At 40.4% G+C, this 13,655-nt stretch overlaps 1 protein-coding gene across 3 annotated transcripts in view; it reads left to right on the forward strand.

Annotated features, from left to right (window-relative positions):
- Positions 1–13,072, forward strand: part of AZIN1 (antizyme inhibitor 1) — a 35,840-nt gene extending 22,768 nt beyond the window's left edge. For 2 of the 3 annotated variants that reach the window (XM_062188156.1, XM_062188154.1), the window contains 8 exons: positions 142–314; positions 2,544–2,678; positions 5,551–5,632; positions 5,960–6,034; positions 8,184–8,346; positions 9,277–9,392; positions 10,075–10,289; positions 10,746–13,072. In XM_062188156.1, coding sequence (XP_062044140.1) covers positions 142–314; positions 2,544–2,678; positions 5,551–5,632; positions 5,960–6,034; positions 8,184–8,346; positions 9,277–9,392; positions 10,075–10,289; positions 10,746–10,857 — 1,071 coding nt within the window. In that variant the 3' untranslated portion in view covers positions 10,858–13,072. The remainder of the gene's footprint in view (positions 1–141; positions 315–2,543; positions 2,679–5,550; positions 5,633–5,959; positions 6,035–8,183; positions 8,347–9,276; positions 9,393–10,074; positions 10,290–10,745) is intronic. The other variant, XM_062188157.1, reaches the window with a different exon arrangement.
- Positions 13,073–13,655: the final 583 nt, after the last annotated feature.

Raw genomic sequence — 13,655 nt, forward strand, 5'->3', positions numbered from 1 at the left:
AAGACAGAGCATCACCAGTAAATGAACTGTAACATTTTAGAATCTTAATTTAACCTCAGACAATTTTTTAGCCAAAAAAATGAGTATAAATTAGTAATACTTTTACTTTCAGATGACACTATCTAAAATCTTATTTCACAGAATGAAATGGCTTTAGTGCAAGAATTGGGTGTGCCACCAGAAAACATTATTTACATAAGTCCTTGCAAGCAGGCATCTCAGATAAAATATGCCGCAAAAGTTGGAGTGAATATCATGACATGTGACAATGAAATTGAATTGAAGAAGATTGCACGTAATCATCAAAATGCTAAGTAAGTGTAAATCTAAATACTTAAGAATATTGTCTTGCTACTTACTTAGAGGGTTGGGTTTCTCTTTAGGCTGGAAAGAAGGAATATGGTAGGGCAGTGGTGTGATGTGATTAACTCACCTTAGTTAAGTTTCCTGGGTGCTGTTAACATTCTATTGGATACCTATTCTTATAAATCTGTAACTCAAGGGAGAAATTTTGGTGTGATCATCAAATTGTGGCTATAGCTGTGCTACATTAACCTTCTTAGTTATTTGATAAGTTGGGTGTAAGATGTATGAGGATACCTCTGAAAAGTTATGGAAATGGAATTAAAAGTTAATTTTGATGTGTAAAGATGAAAGGCTAATCTCATGATAAGGTGGAATTACCACCTTGGAAATCACTGAGCACACATGGGTGTAGAACCTGTGTGTATTCATAACGTAATATGCATTTCTACTAACCTTTAGACATGCCCTTGTATTTTCGGTTGTTCTCCTGTATAGGTAATGGCTTTAATCTACTTATACACTCAACTTTTCTTGAGTGGTTAACCTACATGAAAGTGTCTTTGGACCCTTGTTCATAGATTCCAGGTGGTTTCCTTTAGCTTTACATTTTTTCTTTTTTATTTATTTATTTTTTTTTTAATTTTTTTATTATTTTTTATTTTTTTTGACAGGCAGAGTGGACAGTGAGAGAGAGAGAGAGACAGAGAGAAAGGTCTTCCTTTTGCCGTTGGTTCACCCTCCAATGGCCGCCGCGGTAGCGCGCTGCGGCCGGTGCACCGCGCTGATCCGATGGCAGGAGCCAGGTGTTTATCCTGGTCTCCCATGGGGTGCAGGGCCCAAGGGCTTGGGCCATCCTCCACTGCACTCCCTGGCCACAGCAGAGAGCTGGCCTGGAAGAGGGGCAACCGGGACAGGATCGGTGCCCCGACCGGGACTAGAACCTGGTGTGCCGGCGCCGCTAGGCGGAGGATTAGCCTATTGAGCCGCGGCGCCGGCCACATTTTTTCTTTTAACATAAATTTAAGCTTTTTTTTTTTTTTTTTGCAACTATATACATCCAGAGGTACTTTTTGCAGTTTTGGGGCAGAATTCACATTGTGAACTGATGTTATTTCAAGGCTTTAGAATAAGAGTGGAAGTGTATTATTATTGGGCAAACTGTAGAGAACACCTGGTTTTCTTTAAAAAAAAAATTTCCTATTTGTGATCTTCTGAAGAAAGGCTTGGGTTGGGCTGTTTGCTCTTTTAGATTGTAAACTGGTACATTCTTGAGAACTGGCCTGTTGCCTTAAGTAAAATAATTTGCTGTTATTGGCTTCGCCCTTTGATTGTCACGTATTCATCAGGACTTTTCTTGTAAAGTTTCACAAACAGCATTTGTGTATTACATCTAGTGCAGAGTTGGGGAACCTTTTTTCTGCCAAGGGCCATTTAGATATTTATTAACATCATTTGCAGGCCATAACAATTATCAGTTTAAAAACTGGCCTGCCACAGATTTACTGAATTTCGAGTCCTGCTTGCGGTCACCTCTAGGTGACTAGGGCTAGCTAGACCAGGTGATTTTGGGGGCCCAGGAGCTGGATGGTCACCACTTCTGGTTTGGTGGTTAATTCTAATAATAGAAAAATTGAAGTAGTCTAATCATTCTGCCTTGGTTGTGATAGTTTGGAAAGAAATACCAAATTGAGTTCAGTCAGTAAACTATAAGTTTGCAGTTGAGAAACATAAAATAACTCAAAGCTTCTCAAGTTTTTCATTTAGAAAACTGCTGGGATGCAGGGGATGGATAGGAGGCGCATCGGGAGTGTGCAGTGAGAGTGACTTGGCTAAGGACAATTTCAGGACTTTGGAGACATTTAAAGCCCTGGTATTTGTATTGAAAGACAATTATGGCATTGCTATTCAATTTAGTCTTTCTAGGTGGAGTGATGGACTTCATTTGAAAGTAATGTCGTCTTTCATTACAGGGCCCAACCGACTCTTGGTGCTACAACAAACAGTCTTAACTTGCGCCTTTTCCAAATTCCCAACCTTGTAAGCTTCATGCTGTAGGTCCTAATTGCTAGTTTTTTCTCTATACAGGATTGTTTTTCATTAGGTTCACTTGACTCGTCCGACGCTGGATTTTGGAGCACTGGCAACATAATCAACACACTTCCTACAACCTTCAGGCTTCACATGTGCTGATGATGGTGTAAACCAACTCTGCCCCAATCATCTTCCCCTTCTCTTAGGGTCTTACTACATATTGCAACAGAAGATAATATTGGAGGCGAAGAGGGTAACATGAAGTTTGGCACCTCACTGAAGAACTGTAGGCATCTCTTGGAATGTGCTAAGGAACTAGATGTGCAAATAATTGGGGTTAAGTAAGTATTTTTTTTTTTTAATTTTGTTTTATGGTGATAACATGTTGCTGGTTATTGGTGTAAGACTTTATTTTCATGAAATCTGAAGATTGGACTTCTTTGGGTTTGTAAATGTATTTAAGAAAAACAAACATGCTTTCTCCTTTATTACTGAACCTCTCCTAGAGACAAAGCAGCCCATAATATCCTGATTAGGTTAGTGCAGTGTCATTGATTGCGCTTCTTTTGGGTTGGTAGAAGTCTAATGCATATTAAAATGGCACTCAAGGGGCTGGCCTTGGCACAGTGGGTAAAGCTGCCACCTGCCACCTTGGCTTCCCATGTAAGCACTGGTTCAAGTTCCAGCTGTCCACTTCCTGATCAGCTCCCTGCTAATGGCCTGGGAAAAGCAGCGGAAGATGGCCCAAGTGCTTGGGCCCCTGCCATCCACGTATGAGACCTGGAATAAATCTTTAAAAAATAAAATGATATTCAACTTCTAAGTTACATTATTGCATTTTTGTTTGCTGTGTGAAGACTTTTTCCTCCTTTGAATCCCCATGGAGGGATGAGTTGGTGTTTGGTATAGCTTTATAGTTTATTTATATATTTATAAAAATATATTTATATATATTTATAAAGTTTATATATAAACTGCATAGTTATATATATATATATAGTTTATTATTTATTTGGAATAAGACAGAGTTGGAGGGAGAGAGAGCCATCTTCTATCTGATAGTTCATTTCCCAAATGGCTACACCAACAGGGACTGGTCTAGGCCAAAGCCAGGAGCTGGGAGCTTCATCTGGATCTCCTGTGTGGAGGTGCCCAAGCATTTGGGCCATCTTCTGCTGCTTTCCCCCTGCACATTGACAGGGAGCTGGATCAGAAGTGTAGCAGCCAGCACTACTTGAACCAATGCCCGTATGGGATGCCTGCATCACAGGCAGCTGCTTAACCCACTATGCCACATATGTCCAAGTATCCCAAGAGCTATACCAAGGGGCTGGTATAGTGGGTTAAGCAGCTGCCTGTGATTTCAGCATCCCATATGGGCATTGGTTCGAGACTGGAGAGCAGAGGTTTGAGTCCTGGCTCTGTTCCCAGCCTAGCTCATGGGTCCCTGCCACCCATGTAGGAAACCTAGATTGAGTTCTGGGCTCCTAGGTTTGGCACTATTGTGGGCACTTAACAAAATGAACTAGCAAATGGAAGATATCTCTGTCTGTCTCTCTTTTTCTTTCCCTCCCCCACCCCTTTTCCTCCCTCTTCCTGTTTCTCTCTCTTTCAAATGTGTAAAATAAGTAAATAATCCCAGGGCACTTTAGTATGTGTTTGTGTCCTCCTCCTCTCCCTCGCCCACTCCCCTTTTTTTGTTTTTCTAAAAGGTTTATCCACTGGTTCACTTTCCAAATGCCCGCAACATTTGAAGCCTGGACCCTGAAACTCTGCATGTCTCCTGTCATGGCAAGGGCCCAGGTACCTTGCTGCCTCCCAGGATGCATTAGCAGGAAGCTGAACTGGAAGCAGAGCCCATCCCTCCTTTGTGTTGTTGTTGTTGTGTTTTTTTTTTTTTTTTTAATTTGTTTTTTGTTTTACTTGAGAGGTAGAGTTACAGAGAGAGAGGTCTGCCATCTACTGGTTCACTCCCTAAATGGTCTCTCATGTGCGTGCAGGGCCCCCAGCACTTGGACCAACTTCCACTGCATTTCCCAGGGAGCTGGATCAGAAGTGGAGCTGGATCAGGTGGAGGCTTAACCTACTGTGCCACAGCACCTGCCCCAGTGGGTTTTTTTAGTGTGAGATAACAAAGACCTGAAGAAGTTTAATGATTTTATTATAGTTTGAGGACATAGCAACAGTAAGTTCTAGATTTTCTGGGTTACTAGTCTTGGTTTAGTGAAAGGTCTTAGTTTTTAAATGACCACAAAGGTAATCTTGTTAATAGTTTGTCTTTCTGTACCATTTTGTGTATAGACATAGGTGATTTTTAATGAAATGTTTATAAATGAAGAATTGAATCTTGCTATATGCCAAACAATAGACTCCATGTTTGTCCAGCTAGTTGGTAATATTGGCATGTTTGAGAACTCAAATTTCAGTGTACTTTTATTCTTCAAGTTAAGGAAAAATCAACTTTTTAGGAATACAGTTTATGAATTTTAACATTTGTATAACCACTGCTGTAATCAAGAAATAAAACCGTATTTCAGTGAAATTTAAGTATTCTGTTTGGAAGCTTTAATAGTAACACTAAAAAAAGTATGACTTACTCAGTTCATCTATGGGGTCAACACTGTGGCGTAGCAGGTAAAGCCACGACCTGTGTTGCCAGCATCCCATGTGGGTGCTAGTTCAAGACCAGGCTGCTCCACTTCCAATCCAGCTCCCTGCTATGGCCTGGGAAAGCAGTAGAAGATGGCCCAAGTCCTTGGGCCCCTGCACCCCCACATGGAAGACCCAGAATGGCTTTGGATGAGCCCAGCTTCCACCATTGCCTCCGTTTGGGGAGTGAATCAGTGGATGGACGACCTCTCTCTGCCTGTGCCTCTCTGTAACTCTGCCTTTCAAATAAATAAAAAATCTTTAAATAAAGAATTCGTTTGTATTTTTATTTTGGCACAATTGATGCAATTTTGTATTTGGTTGGATGAGTGTTTAAAGCTTTTGTGATCCAATTTGATTGGCACTTGTTACTTCATACACATAAGCATTTCCTGTTTAATTTCCATTGAGCATGATTTCTTATTAAAATTCTATTTATAGAATGAGGATAATCAGGTTAATAATATGTATACTTCCAGTGTCAGTACATTCAGTGAATGATAAGTTAAAGGACTTACAGGACTATAAAACTTGCTGCTTTATTGTTCTGTTTCTTTATTTCAGATTTCATGTTTCAAGTGCTTGCAAAGAATCTCAAGTATATGTCCATGCTCTATCTGATGCACGATGTGTTTTTGACATGGCTGTGAGTTCTTTGTTTATTTTGTTATTTTTAAGCCAGAATAGTTTTTAAGACTAAGACTTGATGTTTTCTACCTGTGTGAATTTCTCTCATCACACTTAATGTCATACACACTTCAGATAAGCATTCCAGGCTTAATCCATTCTTAATAAATGGGCAAAAGAGTGAAATAGTAATATACTATAAGACAATACAGAAAAGATCATAAGGACAATATATATATATATATATAGCATCAAAATTAGTGTTTTTTTTTTTTTTAATAAAACTCAAGAGAATTTGCTATACTAAAGATCAGAACAGAATTTAAAGTGTGTTTTTCATTTCTAGGGAGAATTTGGCTATACCATGAACATGTTAGACATTGGTGGAGGCTTCACAGGAACGGAGTTTCAATTGGAAGAGGTAACTTTCTCAGTGCATAGACAATTTGAAAAATAACTTTGTTACTTAAATAGAGGGCATAAGCCGATAACATTTAAAATCATAAGAAAATGTAGTTGGGGCCAGTGCTGTGACGCAGCGGGTTAAAGCCCTGGCATGAAGCGCTAGTATCCCATATGGTCGCTAGTTCTAGTCCTGGCTGCTCCTCTTCGGATCCAGCTCTCTGCTATGGCCTGGGAAGGCAATAGAAGATGGCCCAAGTCCTTGGGCCCCTGCACCCATGTGGGAGACCTGGAAGAAGCTCCTGGCTCCTGATCAGCGCAATTCCCCAGCGCAGCTCCCCAGCCATCTAGGGAGTGAACCATTGGATGGAAGACCTCTCTCTCTGTCTCTACCTCTCTCTGTAACTCTGTCTTTCAAATAAATAAAATAAATCTTTCTTAAAAAAAAAAAAAGGAAAAGAAAATGTAGTTAGTTGGAGTTTAAGCCACCACCTACAACTCTGGCACCCTATATAGGTGCCAGTTCAAGTCCAGCTGCTTTACTTCTCATCAAGCTCCCTGTTGATGCACCTGGGAAAACAGAAAATGGCTGAATTGGTTGGGCCCCTGCACCGATGTGGGAGACCTAGAAGAAGCTCCTGGCTCCTGGCTTTGGTCTGTTGCAGCCATTTGAGGAGTAAACCAGCAGATAGAAGATCTCTCTTCTCTAACACTGCCTTTTAAATAAATAAATTTTTAAAAGAAAATTTAAAAAAAAAAAAATACAGTTAGCTTCAAAAAATTTGATAAAATCCTTTGAATCCGGCCAGCGCCGTGGCTTAACAGGTTAATCCTCCACCTTGCGGCGCCGGCACACTGGGTTCTAGTCCCGGTTGGGGTGCTAGATTCTATCCTGGTTGCCCCTCTTCCAGGCCAGCTCTCTGCTATGGCCCAGGAAGGCAGTGGAGGATGGCCCAAGTGCTTGGGCCCTGCACCCGCATGGGAGACCAGGACAAGCACCTGGCTCCTGGCTTCGGATCAGCGAGATGTGCTGGCCGCAGCGGCCATTGGAGGGTGAACCAACGGCAAAAAGGAAGACCTTTCTCTCTGTCTCTCTCTCACTATCCACTCTGCCTGTCAAAAAAATTTAAAAAATTAAAAAAAAAAAATCCTTTGAATCCTGTTACATCACAAAAAGTTTCTAGTTCTATTGTTTTTCTGTACTTTTTGTAATTAAAAAAAATTTTAAAGCATTTATTTGGAAGGCAGAGTTATTTGGAAGGCACGTGGTACAGGGGCCCCAAGCACTTGGGCCGTCTTCCACTGCCTTCCCAGGTGCATTAACAGGGAGCTGAATCAGAAGTGGAGCAGGTGGGACTTGAACCAGCATCCCAAGTGGCATCTTTACCCACTGTGCCACAGTGCTTTCCCCATGTGTTTCTGTACTTGATGTCATGAATGAACCCACAACTTTGATAACTTTAGTTATTTTCTTTAGATGGACTTCATTCCTTAGCTCCTCACCTTCCTCCTGCCCTCTTCTTTGTTTTCTATAGTATGTAGAAACTTGATTTTCTTTTTTAAGACTTATTTATTTGAAAGGCAGTTGTGGGGTGAAGGTGGAAAAGGGAGTATGGGACACAGAAGCCTCCATCTGTGGGTTCATTCTCCAAAACAGCTGGGGCAGGGCCAGGCTGAAGCAGGAACCTAGAACTCCATGTAGGTGGCAGGGAGCCAAGCATTTGGGCCATCTTCTGCGGCTTTCCCCATGCACATTAGCAGGAAACATTGGAATTGCCCTGGTAGGAACCAGTGCTTGGATGTCAGCATCATGGGCAGTGGCTTAACCCATTGTGCCACGAAGTCAGCCCCCGATGATTTGAAATCTTGCTGCTTATAGCAATCAAGTATAGAAAAATGACTTAAAAAATAAATAAATAAAACCAGTAGGTATTTGCTATTGGAGTTAGGTGTATATATTTTTTTAATTGTCTTCCTGGCAGTTACAAAGTAAACTTTGACTTGAAAACCTGCCTAATTAATTGCTTGAAGATAACTTCAAAATTGCTCAGCTTCATAGTGTGTAATTGGAACTGTGTGATTTTCCTAGAAAACTTTATTATCTATTATTCAATATTGTGACTTATGTTATCCAGTATTGACACTGTATCTGGGATTATAATCCATAGGTTAATCATGTTATCAGCCCTCTGTTGGATGTCTACTTTCCTGAGGGATCTGGTATTAAGATCATTTCAGAACCTGGCAGCTACTATGTGTCTTCTGCATTCACACTTGCAGTTAATATCATTGCAAAGAAAGTTGTTGAAAATGGCAAACTTTCCTCTGGAGGTGAGTTCTAAATTTCAGTTTTGTTTTTGTTAGTAGATCATTCTACTTAGTTTCTGGGTAAAAGGACAGGTGCTTCTTAGCCAGCTGTAGGCAGCCGGGGAACTTTGCAAAAAGCCATAGCCAGGATCCTATTCTACGATATTTCATGAATCCAGCTCTCGGTATACTGATGGTGCAGATACGAATGTTGTGATTAAACTATCAGGTGATTGTTTCTCGTCCTTTGTGCCACTGTTTCATTGTGATCTGTGTTATTTTCCTCTCCCCTTACGTGGGTCACAGGAAGACTCTGCCCATAGTTCCTTAGGTACCCAGGGCCTACAAAAAGAAAACCTTTCAGTTTGGTGGGGAACATCCTGCCCATGGACCATCTAAGGCCCGTGAAATCATTTTGTAAAAAATAGCGATCATTGAATCTGTTAATTTATTTTACTGTCCCAGATTCGAGTCCTTGTGTGACATGTCCGTAACACTTTTTCTGGTGCGTCAAGGTGTTTCAGGCTCATTTTCTCCTTTCCCTGCCTCAATCCTGTACTCGGTTGTTTCTCCAAGAGGTCCTTGTTCATTTTTGTGCACTAAAAGCAGAACTGTTGGGTCATAGAACAGATGTTTTCAAAGGTGAAAGTGTTTCCAGTAAGTAGGTGGTGGTAGTGGTTCGTTGTGGTTGTGAATTGCTCTTCTAAATTAATAATACAGAGCACTTTTTCATGTGTTCTTGGGTCCCCTTTGTGAACTGGGTGCTCCATTTTTTAGGCTGTTTTGTTTGAGGGTTTGTCAGTAGTGGGTATCAGTCTTGATTTTTGAGTTTAATAGCTTGAGAAATGTGGAAATTGCATCCATTTGTTTTAAATATATCAATCTACTTAATGCCTTTTACACTATTGTGCAGTTTACTATAAATTGATCTTTGCTTTCCCTGTTTTATTTCAGTAGAAAAAACCGGAAGTGATGAACCAGCCTTCGTGTATTATATGAATGATGGTGTTTATGGTTCTTTTGCAAGTAAACTGTCTGAGAACTTAAATGCCATTCCAGAGGTTCACAAGGCAAGTTTTATTACAAAGAATGCTAAGACCTGTTTGGCAGTTTACAAACCAAGCTGCTGGGTTTTTGCTTTGTAAGGGTATACCCCCAATTTTTTTTGGAAGTGCTCTACAGTGGGGGGAGATGCCTTTTTTTAAGGATTCGCATACTTTTTTTTTTTTTTTAAAGGCAGAGTGGATAGTGAGAGAGAGAGACAGAGAGAAAGGTCTTTTTTTTGCCGTTGGTTCACCCTCCAATGGCCACCGCGGCCAGCGCATCTTGCTGATCCGAAGCCAGGAGCCAGGTGTTTGTCCTGGTTTCCCATGCGGGTGCAGGGCCCAAGGACTTGGGCCATCCTCCACTGCCTTCCCGGGCCATAGCAGAGAGCTGGCCTGGAAGAGGGGCAACCGGGACAGAATCCGGCGCCCCAACCGGGACTAGAACCCGGTGTGCCGGTGCCGCAAGGCGGAGGATTAGCCTGTTAAGCCACGGCATACTTGTGGCTGAGTCACTTTAGTTCATTGCTCTGACGTGGAGTTAGCAGTACCACTGAGGCTAAAGAAGGAGCAGCCTGGCCCTTAGACCTACGCTGTCCTTCCGTGGCACGTTGAGTCTGACACAGTGAAGTGTGCTTATCCATCCAACAAGTTCTGTATCTGAGTGTGAATAAAAACTAAAGAGAGCCACACTTTTCTTTTCCTACAGAAATGCAAGGAAGATGAGCCTCTGTTTACAAGCAGCCTTTGGGGTCCATCCTGTGATGAGCTTGATCTAATTGTGGAACACTGTCTTCTTCCTGAGCTGAATGTGGGAGATTGGCTTATCTTTGATAACATGGGAGCAGACTCCTTCCACGAACCGTCTGCTTTTAATGATTTTCAGAGGCCAGCTATTTATTACATGATGTCATTCAGTGATTGGTAAGGTGTTTTTTGTTTGCTTTTTAAAGATTGATTTATTTGAAAGGCAGCTTAAAGAGAGACAGAGGGACATCTGCTGGTTCACTTCCCAGGTGTTTTCAAAGTCTGGGGCAGGGCTGAAGCCAGGAGTCAAGAGCTTCTTCTGGGTCTCTCTCCTGAGTGCAGGGCCCCAAGCACCTAGGCCGTCTTCCGCTGCTTTCCCAGGCACATTAGCAGGGAGCTGGATTGGAAGTAGAACAGCCCGGTGGTTTTATTTTTAAACAACCGGGTTATGTGAGGTGATTTTTTTATTTGCTAATAACTCCTGTATCAAGTATGTGACTTAAAATAATAGATAAATGATAATCTTTTAAAGGGTTGTTTAAAGACTAGATATAATCCTATTTCCTTGTCCATTTGTGATGTGATTGCCGTGTCTTTGGGCTGAAATTCAGATTTTTGCTTATTTTTATGTAGGTATGAGATGCAAGATTCTGGAATTACTTCAGACACAATGATGAAGAACTTCTTCTTTGTGCCTTCTTGCATTCAGCTGAGCCAAGAAGACAGCTTTCCCACTGAAGCTTAAACAGGCACTAACGCTTCTTTAGATCTGAAGTTGCAGGTTAAGCTTGTCTGGTCTACATTCCAGTGTGGGGGGAAAATTCAAACAATCTTATTTGTTAATTATCTTGGAAACAAAAATGATTAGTAATAGCCAATTGGGACCAGACGAAATCAGTTTTCATCTATAATTCATTGGGGGTAATGGGAGATTTAGATAATGTATCCAGATTTAAACTTACCAGTTTGTTCTACCCCTTAAGCGTTTAAAGTAAAATATGCAACAAAATGGATGACTTAGCGGAGATGGAAGCCCATTAATTGGGTTCCCCATTAAACCGTTTACATACAAGTACACAGTTTTTATACTAAGGATTCGTGTTTAAAAGTCTTGTAAAGTTAATGTCTTTCACCCAGATATATCAGATGTCAGTGGAAGACGACCAGTGTGACTTCATTAGATACGTTTAGTGTATTTAGGATGTGTAAATTTGTGCTTTGAACTGTAGTTTAATAAATGTAAAATTGCATCATAGTATTTGTTGTATTTGACCTAATGTAACCCTTGTATGATTGCAATAAAATTTTGTGTAGATTTTACTGTTTTTTCAGGCTAAAACTTGGGGGAAGGGGCTAGCTAGCAAAGGTAGTTTTGGAATAGATGTGTATATGGACTGTTGTCGAAGGTTATTTTTCTTTATAGCCCATTTAAGTTTAGTTTGGCTCAGAACTTTTTCAGTTATTTAATTAGTAATTTAAGTAAAGTGTTTGGTAAATCCTTGTGAAGCTCAGATTCATTATGGAGAGTTGATGTGCAGTAGTAGGCATGATGTTAACAGTTTAACACCAAAAATGCTAATCTTGAGTAAGCCAGTTGTCATCAGTGGGTGTTTCTGTGTAGATAGGATACATAGAGTACCTTAGTAAATTCTTGGAATCACAAATCTTGTGGCTGAAGTGGAAGATTCTATTAAATACTTGGGGAAAGGTGGGGGAAGGGAGATAAGATTGCAGAAAGCTGCAGAGCACTAAAACTTAAAGAAGGGCTACACCTCTATCCAGAAACCTGACGCTCTTTTGCACGGATATTTAAATTCAGAGTGGGGGGTGGGGTGAATGAAGCACACTTAATTTCTTCAGTTTTCTAATTTCAGTCATTGCAAGTTTAGGCTTTTTTTGGTTTTGGTTTGAACTATTCCCTTATTTTCTTATTTCCCATTTGTTCAGCTTAGTAATTGCTTTTAATTCTTTTTATACTAAATCTTTATGGTGGTTAGGGGAAGGGAGTTAGCATCACTAACCTGACAGTTGTTGCCAGGAATTTGCTTTGTTCACTGCTAGTATATTAGTAATCCTAGATCTCAGAATCACAATAGTAATAAGCAACAAGGGTCATTTTTTTCCTAACTTACTCTATGTTCGGATGTGGAATTTCTGTCTCCCAAGAGGAAATGTGACTTCACTTTGGTGCCAACAGACAGAAAATTCTACCTGTGCTACATAGGAGAAGTTTGGAATGCACTTAATAGCTGGTTTTTTGCACCTTGATTTCAAGGTGGAATGAAATTAATCATGAATCTCTAATAAATTTGAATCTCAAACCAGTAGGTGCTTACTATTTTTGATTTGATTATACCCATTTGAATTTCACGGGTTCTATTAATGAAAATAAAATTAGGACCCCAAAGTCCTTGTCATTTAATTCCCTTGGACTTTTCCAAGGGGTAATATTTATGGGGTTTTATGCAAAATTCCAAGCTGCATTGCAACATTTTTCTTTTTATAAATCATAGCAAGGAGGAGGAATTGTTCCCTGCCTTCTTTACATGTACACTGTTGTGGTCCAGCAATGCCAAACCTTTTAAAAGGTGGTACAGCTTTTGAATTCTTGACTGCAGGCTTGGGCTTCATGGCGTGTCGGTTTTGCTGTGTCTGTCGCAGAGCTGTTCTACGTGAAATAGCTCGGAGTTGCAAATGTTACATGGGAATGATTTGGTAACGTAAAGAAATGTCTGTGTTGTATTTTAAAGACTGTTTGCCATAAATCTGAAGTTTGAACCTTGTATTTCAATTTGGTATGCTAAAACAGTTCATGAATTAATGTAAAAAGAATTTTTTTTACAATATTGTAATCTCAGTTCAAGATTTAACTGAAAATATACGACCCAAATGATTTCTATATAGTAAAATGAACTGTAAAGGTGACTTGTGTGTGATTCTGAATATACAGATAAAATGTTCTTATTCCTCATGTTTTATTTGGTGGCGTCATGAAATAGAGGGGAAATTGTACATAGCTGCTTTGTGTACATAACTTGCAAGTGTTCTTTAGGAATCTTCCTGGATTTGTTACCAAGTAGATTGAATATGTTATAGAGTAGTGCTGGGAGTTAGGTATGGAATGGTGAGGGTGTTGGTAAAGTCCAGTAATGTATACTAAATGAAAGAACCAGCAGCTCTAAGGTGGTGTAAGGTAATGGAGTCGCGGCTGCATTGGCAATAGACGGTGGCATAGGAGTGCAGAAGATCTTGTGATAAATGGGTAGCACCTTCCTGTGGTTAACTTTGGCCCTAGAGTCCATTTGCGCTGTTTCCTGAATAACGGTGTTAGACTTCTTTGTGCATGTTGGCGCTTACACCTTTGTTGCCCCTCAGTTTTTAGTAAAAACCTGCAGAGGGTGGGGCACATGGCTAAAGTTTGTCATTTTACTTCTGTAGATTTCATTGGTTTCCTATTTTCTGAGCTCTGTAATTCTAAGTCTTGTGTTTTTCACTTCGGTGAAATTGGAAGTTTCTAAACTTCCAAGCGAAATTGGAGCAAAC

This window comes from Lepus europaeus, chromosome 4, assembly GCF_033115175.1.
Source record: "Lepus europaeus isolate LE1 chromosome 4, mLepTim1.pri, whole genome shotgun sequence".
NCBI classification, from domain to species: domain Eukaryota; kingdom Metazoa; phylum Chordata; class Mammalia; order Lagomorpha; family Leporidae; genus Lepus; species Lepus europaeus.